At 51.3% G+C, this 18,682-nt stretch overlaps 1 protein-coding gene across 5 annotated transcripts in view; it reads left to right on the top strand.

Moving 5' to 3' along the window:
- Positions 1-18,682, top strand: part of TMTC1 (transmembrane O-mannosyltransferase targeting cadherins 1) — a 256,056-nt gene that overhangs the window by 162,477 nt on the left and 74,897 nt on the right. For 3 of the 5 annotated variants that reach the window (XR_016213670.1, XM_070049600.2, XM_070049599.2), the window contains one exon: positions 10,155-10,322. Coding sequence is in view for 4 of the 5 variants with exons in the window: in XM_070049600.2 (XP_069905701.2) it covers positions 10,155-10,322 (168 nt within the window). In the remaining variant the exon portion in view is untranslated. Of the gene's footprint in view, positions 1-10,154; positions 10,323-14,761; positions 16,013-18,682 lie in introns of those variants that run through there. The other 2 variants (XM_089304800.1, XM_089304799.1) reach the window with 1 other exon arrangement.

Raw genomic sequence — 18,682 nt, 5'->3', positions numbered from 1 at the left:
GGCAAGCAGTTCGGACGCTGCTGGGGACACCCGTGTCCCACCGGAGAGCCTGGGTTCAAGTTGCCTCGCCACTTCCGATCGCAGCATCCTGCCGGTGTGCACCCTGGAAGGGAGCGCGTGACGGCTCAAGTGCTGGGGTCCCTACCACCCAGGTGGGAGATCCAGATGGGGTTCCTGGCTCCTGGCTTTGGCCTGGCCCAGACCTGATTGTTGTGGGCTTTTAAGGACTGAGCCAGCTGCTGGAAGATCTCTGTCTCTCTTGCTCTGTCTGCCTTTCAATCAAATGAAGATAAGTACAGGTGCCCCCACACCTTTAGAAAACGATGCCGTGGGTATTGTGGCACCCTTGCTCTCGGGGGCGAGAGGCTCAGAAGACGAGGTGGCCTCTTAAAGTGTCCATCCCGAGAAGTAGCTGCAGACAGGAGCAGCAGACTTGAAGTGGAGTTGTTCCTCTCCCACGGTCTCCCGCACGACACCGGCACAGGATACACTTCTTGGAAGGCAAAGTGGTCCAGACCTCCTCTGAAGCCACACAGCCCCCCATCCTCTGACGGAGGGGACCCTCCTGAGGAGTCTCTGGGCCTCTGCTCCTTGGTTGCTGCAGGACAGGGCTCAGCCCCAGGGAGTGCGTCTAAGCTTTGTCAAGCAAGAGCGCCACAGAGGATCCTGGGAGTTTAGGAAATGCAGGAGGAAGAGCACTGAGTGGGGCGTGAGTACTGCCAGGATCACCCCTTCCTGGCCGTCCCGGGAGAGTCGTGGAATGGGGCCAGGCTGCCTTCTCCTGACTGTGAAACGAGGGCTGGCTTTCCTGTGCAGTTCCCTGCCTAGGGAGGCGTGGTGGATCTTGACAGCTGTGTGGCCACATTGCAGCTGCAGGGAAAAAGAACGGCCATGGCACGTGCTTTTCTTAAAGTCCAATCTGCAGTTTCATAAAACTGTGGCATGGTGTCTGCCGAGAGCTCAGTGTCCCTGTGCTGGTGAGAGCAAGGGGGTAGGGAGCACTGCCGCTCCCTCCTCTCCCAGCCACCCCTGCCTTCCTGGGGATTTACTGGTGTTAGAAATCTCAAACCTGGCCAGCACCATGGCTCAATAGGCTAATCCTCCGCCTGTGGCTCCGGCACACCGGGTTCTAGTCCCGGTCGGGGCACCGGATTATGTCCCAGTTGCTCCTCTTCCAGGCCAGCTCTCTGCTCTGGCCCGGGAGTGCAGTGGGAGACCAGGAGAAGCACCTGGCTCCTGCCATTGGATCAGCGCGGTGCGCCGGCCGCAGCGCACCGGCCGTGGCGGCCATTGGAGGGGGAACCAACGGCAAAGGAAGACCTTTCTCTCTGTCTCTCTCTCTCACTGTCCACTCTGCCTGTCAAAAAAAAGAAAAGAAAAAGAAATCTCAAACCCGTAGCCTCTAAGGTGCCTGGCAGAACCAGAAGCGGGCAGTCTGTGATTGGGAGTGACTGTGAAACTCCACGTGTTTTCTTCTTGAGTTTCATGTGCTGGATTTTCCATGGATCGTGGCTTGACTGCCTAGCACTGGTCAGATTCAGTGTGTGGGCCCAGTGGGAGGGGCAGGTGCATCCCTGGACTGAGGCCTGAAAAGAGAAGACCCCCTGCCGTGAGCACAGGCTCTCAGTGGGGCCTCCTGGTGGCTGCAGAGCACTGGTGTGGGGCCTCGGCCGTGGAAGAACGGGGCACCCTGGGAAGCAGCTGGACTAAGTGATGGTGAGATGCTCACTGGGGCAAGCGGCAACCAGGAGCAGGTGTCAGGTGCCGGGAGGAGATGGAGGGCGGCAGGAGTGACGTCACCCCCCACGCCACAGGCAGCTTTACCAAGAGATGGCGCAGCCCTGAGAGCAGGCGGAAGCTTGCCCGTCCACCTGCCCGCCTGCTTCAGGAGGTGGGGGCTCCTAGCAGGGTCTGATACCTCAGCAGTGGCTCAGGGCCAGGCTCGGATCACCCACAAAGGCGTCTTGTCTAAGCCCACGATCGACTGTCATAGATGGGGCAAGGCTGAGCCGCCCTAACGAGGCCCTGGAGATGGTGGGGGCTGGGCCACGGGGAGAACAGAGGGCCCTGGAAGCAGACAGAGCTGGACAGGCCATCTTCTTGCCTGTTCAGCTTCCTTTGTTTGAAACTCGCGTGGTTCAGGGCGTTGGATGGGCAGGCAGAGCAACCTGGGCTTGTCGAGCAGCTGCTCAAGCAGAACCCGAGGAAGCAAACTGATGGGCGGTTTTCACGGTTATGAAGGTCAAGGTGCTTATTTGGCCAGTCTGCCGAGCTCTGTAATTACTCTCAGCCCCGAGTGCAAGCCTCACGTGCGTTTGGAGGACACCTGTTGACCGGAATCATGGTCTTGATGCGACAGAACCCTGCTTGTTACGAAGACAAATGCTTGCGTTGGTTCTGTCCTAAGTTGTGAGCAGCAAGCGTCTTGGGAACCGGCACTTGAAAGTACAACTTGGAAGGTGTAATTTAGATCCAGATGAGACTAACGAGGATAATGGATGTGAAAAGTGTTGGAAGCTCTGCCAGCTAATTGCAGGTCATTATTTCAGTCTACCCTGGCCAGGCGAGAGAGGTTCGTGCACACCTCTCCTGCGCCCCCTCACCTCTGTTCCTTCTCTTTGGCTTCTACACACTGCGTTGTTGTTTTTACTGGAGGATGTGATTGGATGTACGAGTTGCCACTCAGCCTCTCTCCCATCAGCAGCACCTGTAGTTGATGGTGCCCCTCCTTCTTTGCTTCTCTCTTCAGTGCTGCACAGGGGAACATGCACATTCTAGTAACCTTTTTTTTTTTTTAAGATTTATTTATTTATTTGAAAGGCAGTTACAGAGAGGCAGAGAGAGAGCGAGCTTCCATCCACTAGTTCACTTCTCAAATGGCTGCAACAGGCAGAGCTGGGCCTATCCAAAGCCAGGAGCCAGGAGCTACTTCTGGGTCTCCCACATGGGTGCAGAGGCCCAGGGACTTGGGTCATCCTCCACTGCTTTCCCAGGCCACAGCAGAGAGCTGGATCAGAGCAGCCGGGACTCGAACCGGCACCTGTATGGCTTGCCAGCACTACAAGTGACAGCTTTACCGGCTACGCCACAGCGCTGGCCCCATGCAGCTCCTTTTTTTTTTTTTTTTTTTTTTTTTTTTTTTTTTTTTTGACAGGCAGAGTGGACAGTGAGAGAGAGAGACAGACAGAAAGGTCTTCCTTTGCCGTTGGTTCGCCCTCCAGCGGCCGGCACGCTGTGGCCAGCACACCGCGCTGATCTGATAGCAGGAGCCAGGTACTTCTCCTGGTCTCCCACAGGGTACAGGGCCCAAGCACTTGGGCCATCCTCCACTGCACTCCCTGGCCACAGCAGAGAGCTGGCCTGGAAAAGGGGCAACTGGGACAGAATCCGGCGCCCCAACCGGGACTAGAACCCGGTGTGCCGGCACCACAAGGCGGAGGATTAGCCTAGTGAGCCATGGCGCCGGCCCATGCAGCTCCTTTTAGAATATAAGGTAGGTGTGTGTGTGTGTGTGTGTGTATGTATGTGTATTTTTCTAGTTGAGAGGCAGAGAAACAGAGATCTGCCATCTGCTGGTTCACGCCCTGAATGCCTGCCCTGACTCCAGCTGGAGCCTGAAACTCAGTGCAGATCTCCCGTGTGGGTGGCAGACTCCCGTCACTGGTACCATCAGCGCTGTGTCTGCATTAGCTGGTCTGCATTAGCAGGAAGCTGGCGTCAGCAGCTGGAACTGGGATTTGAACCAAGGCACCCCAGTATGGGACGTAGATACTGTAACCAGCATCCTAGCGCTGTCTCAACCTCTGGGCCAAGCCCCTGCTGCCCACCAGACAACCGCTGCCTGGCATTATTGCAGAAGCCAACCTTGGAGTACAGATGTCTAGGCCTCTGTGGTTGATTGCAGCTTCTGTGGCCCCAGAGCTCAGCTCTCCTGCCAGTCCCAGACTCTTCCCCAGTGAACTCCTCTTTCCTTTATCATGGACCTGCAAGCGGGAAGCCTGCAGGAGATCCCTTGTGATCCTCTGTACCTAGCAGTGCCCTAAGGCATTAGGCAGTGTCTCTGTTGTATCCCTGTCACTTAGGAAGCTACAGGAGCCTGCTATAGAGACTGGAGCTGCACTGCTACCCCTGGGGTCTTTGATTAGGCCTCAGGATGCCTCCCATAGCCTGCAGCCTCTCTGAAGAGAAGAACTCGTTAGCTTGAGTGACACAAGGGTAAAGCCGGAGCCGAGACCCTGAGTCACAAAGGCTCAGGCAGCCGTTGGAGTTGACGTCCCCGTGTCAACCCCTTTTTTGATAGCTTCTCAGGAACTCTGACCTTGATCAAGCAAAGTAATGCCCAAGCTACTCACAGACCCAGACAGATTCAAACCTACCTGTGCCATTCTGAAGGAAGCTCGCTGGCCCCTGTCACTGGCCATTTAAAGCAAGACCATGCACGCTGTGGGCCAGCCCGAGGTCCATGCGCAAGCTGACCATGCCCTGAGCTCTCCGCACATTAGACTGCAGGATCCAAGGCCACGGTCCATCCAGCAGCCCAGGAATCGAGCCACAGCTGCCTGAGTCCTTGCACATAAACCCCCTTTTCCTAAAGTACCTGATGTCAGGGAGTGGCCTGTTGCACATCAACCCGGTTTGGAGAGTTGTGTTTGTGGAGTTTTGTATCGAGGCATCAGTCTCTACCTGGAATATAACACAAGACTTTCTTTCCTCATAATACTCTTATGTAGCAGAAAATAATTTTCTAATGCTATTCTGAATTAATACCTTAATCATTTGTTGAGCGTGTATGAGATATTATACATGTTGTAAAAGTATTGTTTCCTTTTGCCAAATAAGGAAATTAAGAACTAAAGAATTCTGATAATTTGTCCAAGATCAATAACAGGAGAATTCAGAATTGGGAAGCAAGCTGATGGTTTTTGCAGTAGAGAGTTTTTTTTTCCCCCCCAAGATTTTATTTATTTATTTATTTGAGAGAGAGAGTTACAGACATAGGAAGAGACAAAGAGAGAGGTCTTCCATCTGATGGTTCACTCCCCAGATGGTCGTAAAGGCCAGAGCTGCAACGATCAGGAGCCAGGAGCTTCTTCCTGGTCCCCACATGGAGTCATGGGCCCAAGCACTTGGGCCATCTTCTGATTTCCCAAGTTACAGCAGAGAGCTGGATCGGAAGAGGAGCAACCGGGACTCAAACCGGCGTTCATATGGGATGCTGGCACCACAGGAGGCGAATTAACCTCCTGTGCCACTGGGAAGACCCCTAGACTTCTTAATTAGAAGTGAACCATGAGGTTGTAAAGAAACCTCATGAGGTTGGTTCAGAAAGGGAGAAGAGAAAGGTTCTTGGAATGTGGATGCATTGGCATCTTTCTTCCAGTTGTCCCACAGATATGCTGGAAGGCAAGGGAAGAAACCTGTTTCATGGAGAACCACATATACACATGGACCCGGGAGCACTACACTTCGCATGGCAGAGGGGAGGCTAGGAGAAGGCAGGCACGACTTTGGCGACTCTTTGTGGAATATGAATTAATTCTCACTTTCAAACGTGCTCGGTGTTCTGGAAAATCTCCCCATCCATTGGATGTTTGTGATGAGTAATTACGGAGTGGAAGTGGGGACACTAACGAGGCTTGGCCTGCAGAAGTCTGCAGCTTCCGGGGTCAGCGTGGACTTCCCGCTCCTGCCTGGGCTGCCCTCAGACCCCTGTTCTCCACTCCGTGGTCCAGGGTTTGACTGTTTAACCGTTGGAGGCCGGCATCCAGGAGCCGCGAGGAAGATCTCACCACTCGCCATCACGTAATTTGCCAGTGAGGGATTCACAAGTTTTGAATGAAACTTACTAGATTTAGGTTTCCTCTGGACCGGACCCTCTTTTTTTTTTTTTTTTTTTTTTATTTGACAGGTAGAGTTAGACCGTGAGAGAGAGACAGAAAGGTCTTCCTTCCGTTGGTTCACCCCCCAAATGGCCGTTATGGCCGGCACTGTGCTGATCCGAAGCCAGGAGCCAGGTGCTTCTCCTGGTCTCCCATAGGGTGCAGGACCCAAGGACTTGGGCCATCCTCCACTGCACTCCTGGGCCACAGGAGAGAGCTGGCCTGGAAGAGGGGCAACTGGGACAGAACCCGGTGCCCATATGGGATGCCGGTGCTGCAGGTGGAAGATTACCAAGCGAGCCATGGCGCCAGCCCCTGGACTCTTTTTTTTTTTTTTTTTTTAAGATAAGATTTATCTATTTATTTGAAAGGAAGAGTTAGAGAGAGGCAGTGGCAGAGAGAGAGAGAAGTCTTCTATCTGCTGGTTCACTCCCCATATGGCCGTAGTAACTGGAGCTGGACCACTCTGAAGTCAGGAGCCTGGAACTTCTTCTGGGTCTCCCATGTTGGTGCAGGGGCCCAAGGACTTGGGCCATCTTCTGTTTTCCCAGGCCACAGCAGAGAGCTGGATTGAAAGTGGAACAGCCGGGTCTCGAAACCGCGCCCATGTGGGATGCTGTCACTACAGGTGGCAGCTTTACCCGCTATGCCACAGTGGCGTCCCCTCCTCTGGACTCTTTAAAATCATGAATTCTTCAAAAGGATAAAATAAGGTTGCTTATCTTGGGTTATAAAATCATGAATTCTTCAAAAGGATAAAATAAGGTTGTTTATCTTGGGTTATGGTTTATAAATATTTTTAGTGAATTGTTGGAGTTTGCAGACAAAAGGTAGAATTTCATTTCTACTTGAAAACAAAAAGATACTATTTGTTGCAAATAATTAAATAGAAAATGAAGGCATAGCAAGCATCATAAAATGGTTGCGCCAGGGAGAGAAATTTGTTACCTTTTCAGGTTGATGTAAGTGGGAATGAGAAGTATCGTTGTTTATTCAACTAAAACCGTCTGGGCAAGTTTCATGGGAGAACATTTGTGTTACCTATAAGATGATTGGCAACCACTAAGGAAGCTCCCAAGCCATGGGTTTAGCATACTTTTATTCTAATAAAAAAGGATAATCATTGTTTTCATTTCTTGTTAAATTCTCTTTGAGTGTCATAAAAGTAAAAGAAATACAAGTGTCCTTAGTTATTTAAGTGCTGTCTGCTAAGTAGGCTGTGAATGAAATCCTTTTCAAAATTGGAGATGGCATTAGAGAGATGGTGTATGAGAGAGAGAGGGAGAGAGGGAGACAGAGGGAGACACCTTTCTTTCTTTGCAGGGCTCCTTTCCAAGCTTGCTTGAAGAATGCTTTTTAGGATGGACCTCAAACCATCCATAGGTTCTGGCTTTCTTGAGTGGCGGCAGCTGGTTTAATGGAGTTCCTGTGGGCTGTACCTGGAGGTCTCTGTCAGCAGCCCAGAGTCTTCTTAAGCAGACTAAGCTGCCCTGGTGTCATCGTCCAAGAGGCCAGAAAAGCCTGCAGATCCACTTACAAAACGAGGCCTCGCCAGCCCCCAGCGATGGAGAGAGCCAGGTGCTATGCTAGCTGTTGAGATACGCATTCAGGGAAGTGTTTAAAGATGAAGTCGCATATGGAGAAGCATCTGGATCGCTGTGATGTTTGTGTCAGGTCTTTAAGAATGTGATACTGCCTAGGAGATTGGCACACCTAGGTAGATATGTGTCATACAGCTTAGCGCGTCTTTAACCCGTACGTTGTGTGGCACTGTCACTGGAGGCAGATCTGTGTGCATGGCCGGGGCCCCGCATCTCAGGCCTTTGCTGTGAGGCCTTCTGAACACCCACACCGACTCTCAACCTCCTTCGCTGCATGGTTTTTCTCCATGTGACATGTCCTCATGTGCATCCCGCTCATGTGAGTTCCATGAGGATGAGTGTGGTCCACTTGTCCACATGGGGCTCAATGTCTTGTTTCTTAAAAGATTTACTTATTCATTTGAAAGGCAGAGTTACAGACACACATCAGGAAAGACAGGGAAAGAGATCTTCCATCTATTGGGTCACTCCCCAAATAGTCACAATGGCCAGGGCTGAGCCAGGCGGATGCCAGGAGCCAGGAGCTTCTTCTGGGTCTCCCATGTGAGTGCTGAAGCCAAGGACTTGGAACATCTTCTGCTGCCTTCCCAGGCCTATTGGCAGGAAGCTGGATTGGAAGTGGAGCAGCCAGGACTCAAACCAGCATCACAGGCAGTGACAACTACTATGCCACCATGCTGGCCCTGTTCGATATCTTTGATGGTGTAGGTACGTGGTCAGTTGCTTGTGAAATACGTGTGGTATGACAGAATGTAGCCAGGAGAGCATTCCTGGCTCCTTAATGACTGTTCAGTGGTGGGTGGTTGCATTCCATCTGGGGCTGGAGGAACGGGTGGCAGTGGGCTCATGAGAGCATGAGCGGTCCCTCTGGCCAAAGACAGCGGTGATGTTAGTGTGTACCACTGTATATCTGTAGAGAAGCTCTGAGCTTTGAAGGCTGAACGTGGGAGTTGTAGAAGTGGAGTTTGTGGGCTTTTTCCACCAGGAATTTTGTTCTGGAGTATGCCAGGCCTCAGAAACGCCCCTGCGGCTCTCGAATCCAGTGCTTGGGACAGTGGCCTCCTTAGCTCAGGTCGTTTGTCCTGGTGGTGAGTAGGGTGGTGACTCCCTTTGGCTGAACAATGAGTCCCATATCCTTAGGGAGCTGGATCTAAGGGTCTTCGGTGGCAGAATTAGGTCTCTGACTTTGTTCTCAGGGTGTCCGACTCAGATGCCTCTCTTCTGTCTTTCTGCTCTTGAAACCAAAGCATAGGTGTTCAGTGATGTATGTTTAGGGAAGGGAGGAGACATTTCCTTTTTAAGGACAACCTGGGGGCTGGCACTGTGGCATCATGGGCTAAGCCTTTGCCTGCAGTGCCGGCATCCCATGTGAGCACCGGTTCACGTCCCAGCTGCTCTTCTTTCAATCCAGCTCTCTGCTTGTAGCCTGGGAAAGTGGAGGATGGCCCAGGTGCTTGGCCCCTGCACCCACGTGGGAGACCCAGAGGAAGTTCCTGGCTTCAGATCAGCTCAGCCCTGGCTGTTGCAGCCATGTAGGGAGTGAAGCAGTGGATGGAGAACCTTTCTCTCTCTCTCTGTCTCTCTCTCTCTGTGACTCTACCTCTCATATAAATAAATACAGTCTTACAAAAATAAAGGAGAAACAGTCTGATTTACTAAGTTGGCGTTCACTGAGGGAGGGGCCTGTATTTCATTTCTAATTGTATTTTTACTTCCTGCAATATTGCCAATCACGTAGCAGAAAGAAGGAAAAAATGATTGAACAAGTGCACAGGCTGTATTGATTTGGGGCTTCCGGTGGTAGTCATTTCTGACTAATGTAGGGTTTAATTATGCAGACAACATCATTAAGAGAGCCTGTAGTGGTCATCTTCGGAAAGCAGCAGTGTCCAGCTGTAGTGCACGCGGCAGCAATGAGTGGCACCAGCAGACAGGACACCTCTGTGGGTGCAGACGGTGTGAGGGGTCCTATGCCGTCCACCACATCAGCCGTTTAGACAGCCGACAGCCCTGTGTGGAAGTGCCGCTCAGACACCATGTGGACTCTGTGGCTATTGGGGATGCTGGGCGGGGTCAGCAGAGGATGCTCTCGGTCCGGCCTGTCCAGGATGGGCTCAGGAGTTGGCCTGCAGATGGGTCTTCCAAAGCAGAAGGGTGTAGATTGTCAGAGTGGGAGAAGCCCTCTGCAGGCCATCCCTTGAAAGAGAGATGGATGCCGTTTGGTGACCGGCATCCCTCCCAGAGCCTAATGGAGCCTCAGACACTGTCCCTTTGCAAAGCTGTGGTGGCACCAGCTGCAGCACAGACTCCACATTGGGGCACTTGGTGCTAAGAGCTCTGTAGTAACAGTGACATGAGTGGCATGAGTCAGAGGCTCCACTGAGGGTTGAAGGACGTACACGGGGATGTCTCAAGATTCCCGAGCTGTTAAAACTCAGGGCACCCTCGGCTCGTCAGGATGATCCTGCTGTTCTCTGTGCTGGCGTCCAGGAACGAGCAAGTGCACTAGTGTAGAGCGTTAGAGAACAGACATACAAGTGTTGACCAAGATGGGGGAGGTGGTGTTCCCTTCTCCACTCAGGCCAAGCTTCATGGGCACATAGGTTCCATGGGGTCGAGGGCTCAGAGTTGACCCACACCCAGCTAACCCTGTTTCTTCCATCCTGTCTCCCAGCATGGGCTACTGCATCCTTTTTGTGCACGGACTGAGCAAGCTCTGCACGTGGCTGAACCGATGTGGGGCCACCACCCTGATGGCGTCCACCGTGCTGCTGCTCCTGCTGTTCTCCTGGAAGACCGTGAAACAGAATGAAATCTGGCTGTCGAGAGAGTCCCTTTTCAGGTCAGACTTGGGGTCTTCCCATTGATCTCATTGCTAACGCGTGTCACTCCGAAACAGTGAGGTGACATGGGGCTGGTGGTGTGTGTTAATGCATTTTTAGTAGAAGTTGAAGATGGAAGATGCAGTTTGAGTTCAGGTGCTAACTTTGTGTTCTTGAACGACGTGGTATAAAATTGGACATGAGCTCATTCCAAGTGGGTTCATGAAAATAAAGCTCGTGGGAAGGTCTTGGGGTCTGTGGGTTCAGATGATGAGCTGAGCTGGGCTGCAAAACTCAGCCAGAAGCAACATGGAGCCCCTACGGCTCATGTCATCATTGAGTCCCGTGAAGAGGGCGGGTGGGTGAGCACACAGCAGGAGGAAGAGGAGGGTCACGTGTCCTTGAGAAGACCCCCGTGGGTGAAGGCGTGAACATTATTTTTGAGTGAGGATTGAAAGACCTTGTCATTTCTATGTTGAGGGGCGACATTTCACCTTCCTACCCCCAACTGGCCGCAAAGCGTGTTCTTTGCTATCATCCCCCATCGTGCTGTGTTTCTGGGCTCGGACTGTCTCACGGATGCCACAGTCCTGGTGGCCTGTCCTGGGCTCTGCCGCTCCGGGCATGCTTGCAGTGTTCTCTGAGTCGCCAGGGGTGTCGAGCCCGTATCTTCACGTACCGCCTAGTGGGCTGGCTGAGTCACCAGGTGTGTGCTTGGTCACGTGCTCAGCTGGTGCCTGGCCCTCTTTCCTTAGGAGCAAACAGCTGAGGCAGAGTTGGGGTCACGTGGGGAAAGGGTAGAGGGTTGGAAGACAGTGGGGAAGCAGGCAGTTGGGACGGAGCGGCTAAGAACGAGCACACCCCCCTGAGCCCATTCTCAGGAATGGGAGCCAGCGGGGAGTCTCACTGTTACTCTGTCTACGTACACCTCCTGGAAGAAGGAGGTCTTTTGGCTTAGTGTGAGCTCGGGGCACGTGGCTGCCTTTGGTCACTGCCAGGCCCTGAAATGAGTGATGTCGCCAGGGAAGCCTCCTCCGACTTCCATGGCAGGAGTTAGCACAGGCAGACACGCGGGACTCCACAGCGTGAGGGAGGGGTGTGTCCCAGCAGGAGACCATGGGCAGGGAAAGAGAGGCTGCCAGAAAGAATGCAAGTGAGCGAACAAACGAGACACATGTTCACTGCAAGCCTCTGCTATTTTTAAATAAATATTGGATTTTACCACCAAACTTTTAAAATAGACAAAAAAGTTTGGTGTGCTGTCCTGTTATTTTTTATTGTTGCTCTGTCATTGTCCTTGTTATCGCTGCCATTGTCAATGGGTACCACAGAGAATGATTGCTGAGGGAAATATTTGTGTAGAATTTTTTAATGATTTTTTTTCTCCGCCTAGACCTGGGACACTATGCTCCTTTTTTTTTTTTTAAGATTTATTTATTTATTTGAAAGTCAGAGTTACACAGAGAGGAGAGGCAGGGAGAGAGAGAGAGAGAGAGAGAGATCGATCTTCCATCCGCTGGTTCACTCCCCAATTGGCCACAACGGCTGGAGCTGCGGTGATCCAAAGCCAGGAGCCAGGAGCTTCTTGCAGATCTCCCACATGGGTGCAGGGGCCCAAGGATTTGGGCCATCTTCTACTGCTTTCCCAGGCCATAGCAGAGAGCTGGATCAGAAGTGGAGCAGCCGGGACTCGAACCTGTGCCCATATGGGATGCGTGCACTGTAGGCTGTGGCTTTACCTGCTGTGCCACAGCGCCAGCCCTGACTCTGCTCTTCTGATTAGGCTTGTGATTCTGGCCAGCTTCCGTCATACCCCTGCTCCCCAGCATTGTTCTCACAGAGCACTGTGGAGCGGTTACTCGTCCCTGTCTATAGACACAGGAGCAGTGTAATGCGATGATTCCAGTCTCTGCTTGTCTGTTCTCTCTCCTTTCCTTGCACTTTCAGTGGTCAGTACTTCTATGAGAAACTGTAGAACAGTTCCACCCTGCGTTCAGCCCTCTGCCTGTGCCGAGGTACCCACAGGTGTATCGGCAGTGGCTGTGTCTTCTGGTGAAGGCTACTGACTGCAGAGGTTTGTTTCAAGGATGGCGACTCAGCGTTCAAACCTCTCCAGCTGATGCCAGCAATTTAAAAGCAGAGGGACAATCACCCTAGACACAGATGGAGTTCCAGGCTCCAGGCTTCTGCCTGGCTCAACTCCTGCTGTTGTAGGCATTTGGAGAGTGAACCAAGTAAATGCGAGATCTCCCTCCATCTCTTCCTGCCTCTTAGATAAATAAGTTATAAAAAAAAAAATCTAAAATGTTACCCAACAAAAGCACAGGAATTCAGCATTTGTATCTCATCAGAGGCTTGGGGAGAGTGGATTTGCTAAGCTCAAGGAGCTGTTAAGAGGAAGAGCCAGGATTTGAACCGAAATACGGTGTAAGTACCAAACAGCACAAAAACATGGGTGTACTTTTTAAAGTTTCTTTGTTGTCACCTAAGCTAGATCCAAATGAGAGATAGAGATACAGCTAGAGAGGTGAGAGAGAGAGAGAGAGAGAGAGAGGGAGAGGGAGAGGGAGAGGGAGAGGGAGAGGGAGAGGGAGAGGGAGAGGGAGAGGGAGAGGGAGAGAGGGAGAGGGAGAGGGAGAGGGAGAGGGAGAGGGAGAGGGAGAGAGGGAGGGAGGCAGGGAGGGAGGGGGAGAGGGAGATTAAGAGAAAGAGGCACTCATAATACAAGATGTATTTTCTTTAATTGTTATAACGAGAAATTGCCCTGTGCTGTAGCCTGGGAAGAGGATAACCACATAGGCCTGGGCCTGCAGCAGCCCAGAACCTGACCTCTGGAGAGGATCGTGGCCTGAGAACAGAAGCCCATCTGCAACACACCTGAGAGCCAGAAGCTTCACTTCCCCTGCACCCTGCTCAGGGTCTCTCTGAATCCCAGTTCATGGGCTGTCTCAGAGACCCCGGCTCCTCCAGGCACAGTTTGTGGCCTACATCTCTGTAGGACACGCGTTCCCCCACCCCTTCTGAATGGCTGAGCCAGAGAGAGGCCCAGACCTCCCAGGGCAAGGGATGGACACCAGGCACTGACAGATTCTTCTGTAAGGAGCCACATGATCAGTAGTTGAGGCTTTGTGGGCCCTGAGGTCTCATTTACGGCCCCTGTATTCAGCTCTGCCGTTGCTCTGGCACAAAGCCCAAACACATGAATGCATGAACTCATCTAAGGCCTGGGAGGCCAGGGTTTGCCTCCCAGTGATGTAAACCCTGTTGGTGAAATGGCACTGATTTCACTGCGTTCCAGGGTTGTATCTTAGAGTCCTGTGTTGCTGTCCCAGCCAGTGTGGAGCAGCTCAGGAACGAGTCAGTCCCTCTGTTGGCCTTGGTGTGGAAAGGATCTGACCTCTGGCTGAGCTCCAGTCTGTTCATCTGTGCAGTGGGAGCTGCAGTAACAGGATGAGGGGCTTCAACACACCCTTGCAAAATGGAATTGAAAAAGAAGTCTCTTTTTGTATACGAAACCTTCAGATTCATGCATGTGAAAGATCTTTCAGAAGTTCATGAAAATCCATGTTGTACAAAACTGTGTACAGATTTCTAATGTTTTTGCACCAAAGTAAGCTTATTTTTAACTGTATCTTACACCGACCTTGAAGGTTTTCTTGCTTCTCAGCTGTATCTTAGCCGTGGAGTAGGATCTTAATGTCTGTGAGCCTCAGTTTCCTCTTCCACCCTACAGCAGGTGTGCTGATCCAACCTGTGCCAGGTGATTGAAAACCCCAGAGGCCATGGTCTGTTGACATGGATGGGCCCTGAGCACAGTGCTGGTGTAAGATGGGCGTTGGAAATGCACTGGCCATCCTGTGTGTGATGTCATGCCATCTCGAGTCAGAGAGGGGTTCAGCATTGACATAATTCTTACTTTCTCTTACTGTTGACACCTGGCTGAACACTGTGTACTTTTTTTTTTTTTTTTTTTTGACAGGCAGAGTTAGACAGTGAGAGAGAGACAGAGAGAAAGGTCTTCCTTCCATTGATTCACCCCCCAAATGGCCACTATGGCCAGCATACAGCACCAATCCAAAGCCAGGAGCCAGGTGCTTCCTCCTGGTCTCCCATGGGGTGCAGGGCCCAAGCACTTGGGCCATCCTCCACTGCACTCCCGGGCCACAGCAGAGAGCTGGCCTGGAAGAGGAGCAACCAGGACAGAATCCGGCAGCCCGACTGGAACTAGAACCTGGGGTGCCGGCGCCACAGGTAGAGGATTAGCCAAGTGAGCCACAGCGCCGGCCAACACTGCCTACTTTTTAAAGTGTACTTTTTGTCCTAGTAGGCATTTGAGGGTGACTTCCCAGACCTATTGTTCCAACACCCCCAGAAAACAGATGTTCTAAGAACTTGGACTTGCTAAGAATGAGTGTTTCATTGCCATTATCATTATTATTATTTCTGTTATTTTTTCCAGACTCCTGCAAATAAGAAATGTGAGAGCGAAATGTGAGATGCATAAATTAAAATGCTGAGTCGAACGGGAGACAGGAGTCCGCGTTCTCCGACATGGGCGTGGGTGCTTACAGGGTTTGGGTTCCGCCGTGTGACTCATGGAAGTGACCCTTTTGTGGGGCAGGTGTGTGTGAAGCTGCGTGTCTCCACTCCCACAACTGGAAGTGCTGCGTGGGGGGCCAGGAGAGTCACTGGGGAGGAGTCCCATAAGGGAGCTGCACCCAGGCCCCTTGGAGAGCGTCGCCTTTGGCTCCTTGTTTATTTCTCTTTCTCATACAAACTGTGCTGAAAAAAAAAAAAAGTGGCAGGGAAGTACCAGAGCGAGAACATGAAGTTCAGAAACAACAATGGGAGAAGCAGAACTTTCCTAGGACTTCACTTGCTCCACCCACTCTGCCTTTCTCTGCGGAATCTTATTGCTTCCTCCGGACGTCACCCGGCACCCGGCAGTGCCCTGACCTTAGCCAGGACTGTGTTTTCTCAGGCCTCACCGACTGGGCCTTGAGAGGGGGCGGGGAGCGCTGCAGATTAGAATAACAGTGCAGTCACAGGAGGAAAGGATCTGTCTCACCAAACGTGCCGGTTGCAGCCTGCTGTAATCAGTGTTAGCTTCCAGCCTCCCTGTCAACCTCAGTAGTGCTTCTCAGTAGAAATTTGGCTTCTTTTTTAAGCCGTGACTGTCATTCTGATCCTGCCCATACAGGGGTCTTCAAAATCTTCATGAAAATGCGTGGAATTCAAACATTTTTGTTTTTGTTTTTGTTTTTATTTATTTGAAAGGCGGGGTTACAGCGGTGTGGTGGAGCAGAGACAGAGAGGGAGAGCTTAGATTCACTGGCTCACTCCTCAAATGACTGCAACAGCCGGTGCTGGGCCAGCAGGAAGCCAGGAGCCAGTAGCTACTTCCGGGTCTCCCCCGTAGGTGCAGGGGCCCAAGCACTTCAGCCATTTTTTGTGTCTTCCCCAGGATGTTAGCAGGCAGCTGGGTCATAAGTGGAGCAGCCTGGGGTTGAACCGGCACTGGCACTGCAGGTGCCAGCTTTACCCACTAAGCCATAATGGCAGACCCCCCAATTTTATTGATGACAAATTTATACTAACTTGTGAGAACATACCTGATTAGGATCTAGTTTGAGGCACTGGATTGGTTGTAAAAGAGCAATATGATTTCTGTAAAAATCAAAGCCAGAGCAAACATCAAATTTGTAGAAAATCCTGGGTAGAAGAAGAGTGAAGTCAGTCGTGCTTTACAGTCTGTGGGGACAATGCCACAAAGAAATCAACAAATGAGGAAGGAATGAGATGGGGCCGGCATTGTGGTGCAGTGGGTTAGGCCACCACTTGCAACGTCAGCATTCCTTGTCTGAGCACCAGTTCCAGTCCCTGCTGACGAGCCTGGGAAAGCAGCAGTGGGTGGCCCAAGTGCTTGGGAGATCTGGATGGAGTTCCTGGCTCAGCCCCAACCTCTGTAGCCCTTTGAGACATGAACCAGCAGATGGAAGACATCGGTCTTTCAAATCTATTTATCTATCTGTCTGTCTATCCATCTATCCATCCATCTGTCTGTCTATATATCTTTCTATCCATCTGTCTATCTTAAAAGAAAAAAGGAAGAACGAAGAATGAGAATTGTTGAAGACAAAGTCAACAGCAGCACACCATCCTCATGAAGTAATTAGGAAAAAAAGTCATCTTATGTGAGCCCTACTTGGAGAGAAGTGTCAGTGAACAACAGTAAGAACAACCAACATCATGCTGTCCAGCTGACACGATTCGGACCGAAAAGTTAAAGGGGGGAGCTGTCTGCTTGGTGGGTGCCAAAACAGGGACACCCGGATCCGCTCGAGACAAAAACAGGACTTCCAGGAGAAGAGCTGAACAAGCGGGATGAAGATTCTGGATTTCTTAGAACTGAAGTGGGACATGACGTGTTGCTTTTCCAGAATGATCCTCAAGACAGAGCACAGTCAGAAAGGTGGCTGGTGAGACGTGGACGTGGCCCCGCCCACACGGAAGCAGACTGGTCAAGAGCAAAGGTCATGCCACAGTGTTTTAGGATGCTCAAGACATGGTTTTAAAATTGATTTATCTGAAAGTGGGAGTTACTGAGAAGGAGTGGCAGGGGTAGAGTTAGAACGAGATCGGTTGATCTTACATCCACTGGTTCACCATCCAGATGGCCACAACGGCCAGGGCTGTGCCGGGCCAACACCCAGAACCAGAAGCTTCCTCCGGTCTCCCATGTGGGTGCGGAAGCAGCTGTGTCCTCCTGTGCTACGGCGCTGGCCCTATTCAAGACATTTTACCTGTTGACTTTCTGGAGGACCAGAGAATCATTTCTGCTGGGTCGGGCGGTGTTTGGAGAAGCCAAAGCTTTACGAGGAAAAGGCCTGGGAAAGTTTCCCCGAGGAGTCCTCCTCCACGCAGTGAAGGCAGCTTCCGTGGGACATCCTTGAGGCGCCACCTTCCCGCCCTCATCTCCTTCCAAGGTCCTTGTTGCTAATTTAAAAATCTCTAAAGGACAAACCCATTCTCCTTCAGTTAATAACATGAAAAAACTGCTATGTCATGGTCAAGTTCCCGGAACCCTCAGCTCCGTAGTGCTGCTCGTAATGACTGATGTTATCAATTAGGAAAGTGTCTTGAGGTTGATGGAGTTTGTTGAGAAGTTTAGATTTTTATCTTTTGATTCCATGTTCCTGCAAACGTGAAGTCCCCTGGTATGACCAGAGTCACACAGAGTACTGTCTCAGCTATCTGTTGTGTGTTTTATTTTTTAACAGAAGGATTTTGTAACCTACAGAGCACGTCACAAATGCAACTGGAACTTGTACGGAATTAGTAACCAAAATATTCAAGGAACTCATACAAATACATAGCCCAAAGAAGAGGCCAAATTGAGGCACTTTTCCAAAGAAAATGTAGCAAAAAGTATATGAAAAGCTGCCTAACATCACTGATCACCAGGGAAATGAACAACAAAGCTGCAGTGAGGGGCCAGTGCTGTGGTATAGTGGGCTAATCCACTGCCTACAGTGCCTGTATCCCATAGGGGCACTGGTTCGAGTCCCAGCTGCTCCTCTTCCGATCCAGCTCTCTGCTGTGGCCTGGGAAAGCAGTGGAAGATGGCCCAAGTGCTTGGGCCCCTGCACCCACATGGGAGACCTGGAAGAAGCTCCTGGCTTCAGATCAACCCAGTTGTGGCCAGTGGGGTGGAAGACCTTTCTCTTTTTCCCTCTCTCCATCTATAACTCTGCGTCTCTTATTTGAAATTAAAAAAAAGAAAAGAAAAGAAAAACAAACAAAGCTGCAGTGAGTCCTTACCAGTTAGACTGACTTGTCAGCAAGCCAGGAGAGGACAGGTGTTGGTGAGGCTGCTGGGAAGAGAAACAAGTGAGTGCGTCCGTGGTGGGCAGCAGCGTGGAGGTCGCCCAGGACGTCGAGAGCAGATCTCCCCTAGGACCCGGCGGTCCTATGCTGGGGGTATCTCCAGAGGAGGGTACTCGAAGTGCTACCCACACTCACATGGTTAGCGCACTCATTTCGTTCCTTACTTAAAAGTCATTATGTTTGAAATTCCACATCAAGTTGTAATACTTGTGCATTTTTCTGTGGTAGCGTGCAATTTTTGAACACACACATGCAGTGTAAACGAATGAGATGGGGCAATTCGCATTTTTAATTCCTTAAGTTTTCTGTTTGGGGCCTACCAGCTCCTGTCTTCCAGCTGTTCAGACAGTGCAGAGTGCATTGTAGTGGACCACAGTCAGCCCCACTGTGCTGTGGAACCTGAGACGTCGGTGCCTCCAGGTACCTTACTTTGGAAGGAGACCCCCACCACCGTCAGGGTCCACCCTGTCCCAAGTATAGCAAGCACTTCTCC

Source organism: Oryctolagus cuniculus, chromosome 9 (assembly GCF_051225735.1).
Source record: "Oryctolagus cuniculus isolate XC-2025 breed Fujian yellow rabbit chromosome 9, ASM5122573v1, whole genome shotgun sequence".
NCBI lineage: Eukaryota > Metazoa > Chordata > Mammalia > Lagomorpha > Leporidae > Oryctolagus > Oryctolagus cuniculus.
Note: the sequence above shows the minus strand (reverse complement) of the source record. Positions and strands in the feature narration are given on the sequence as shown.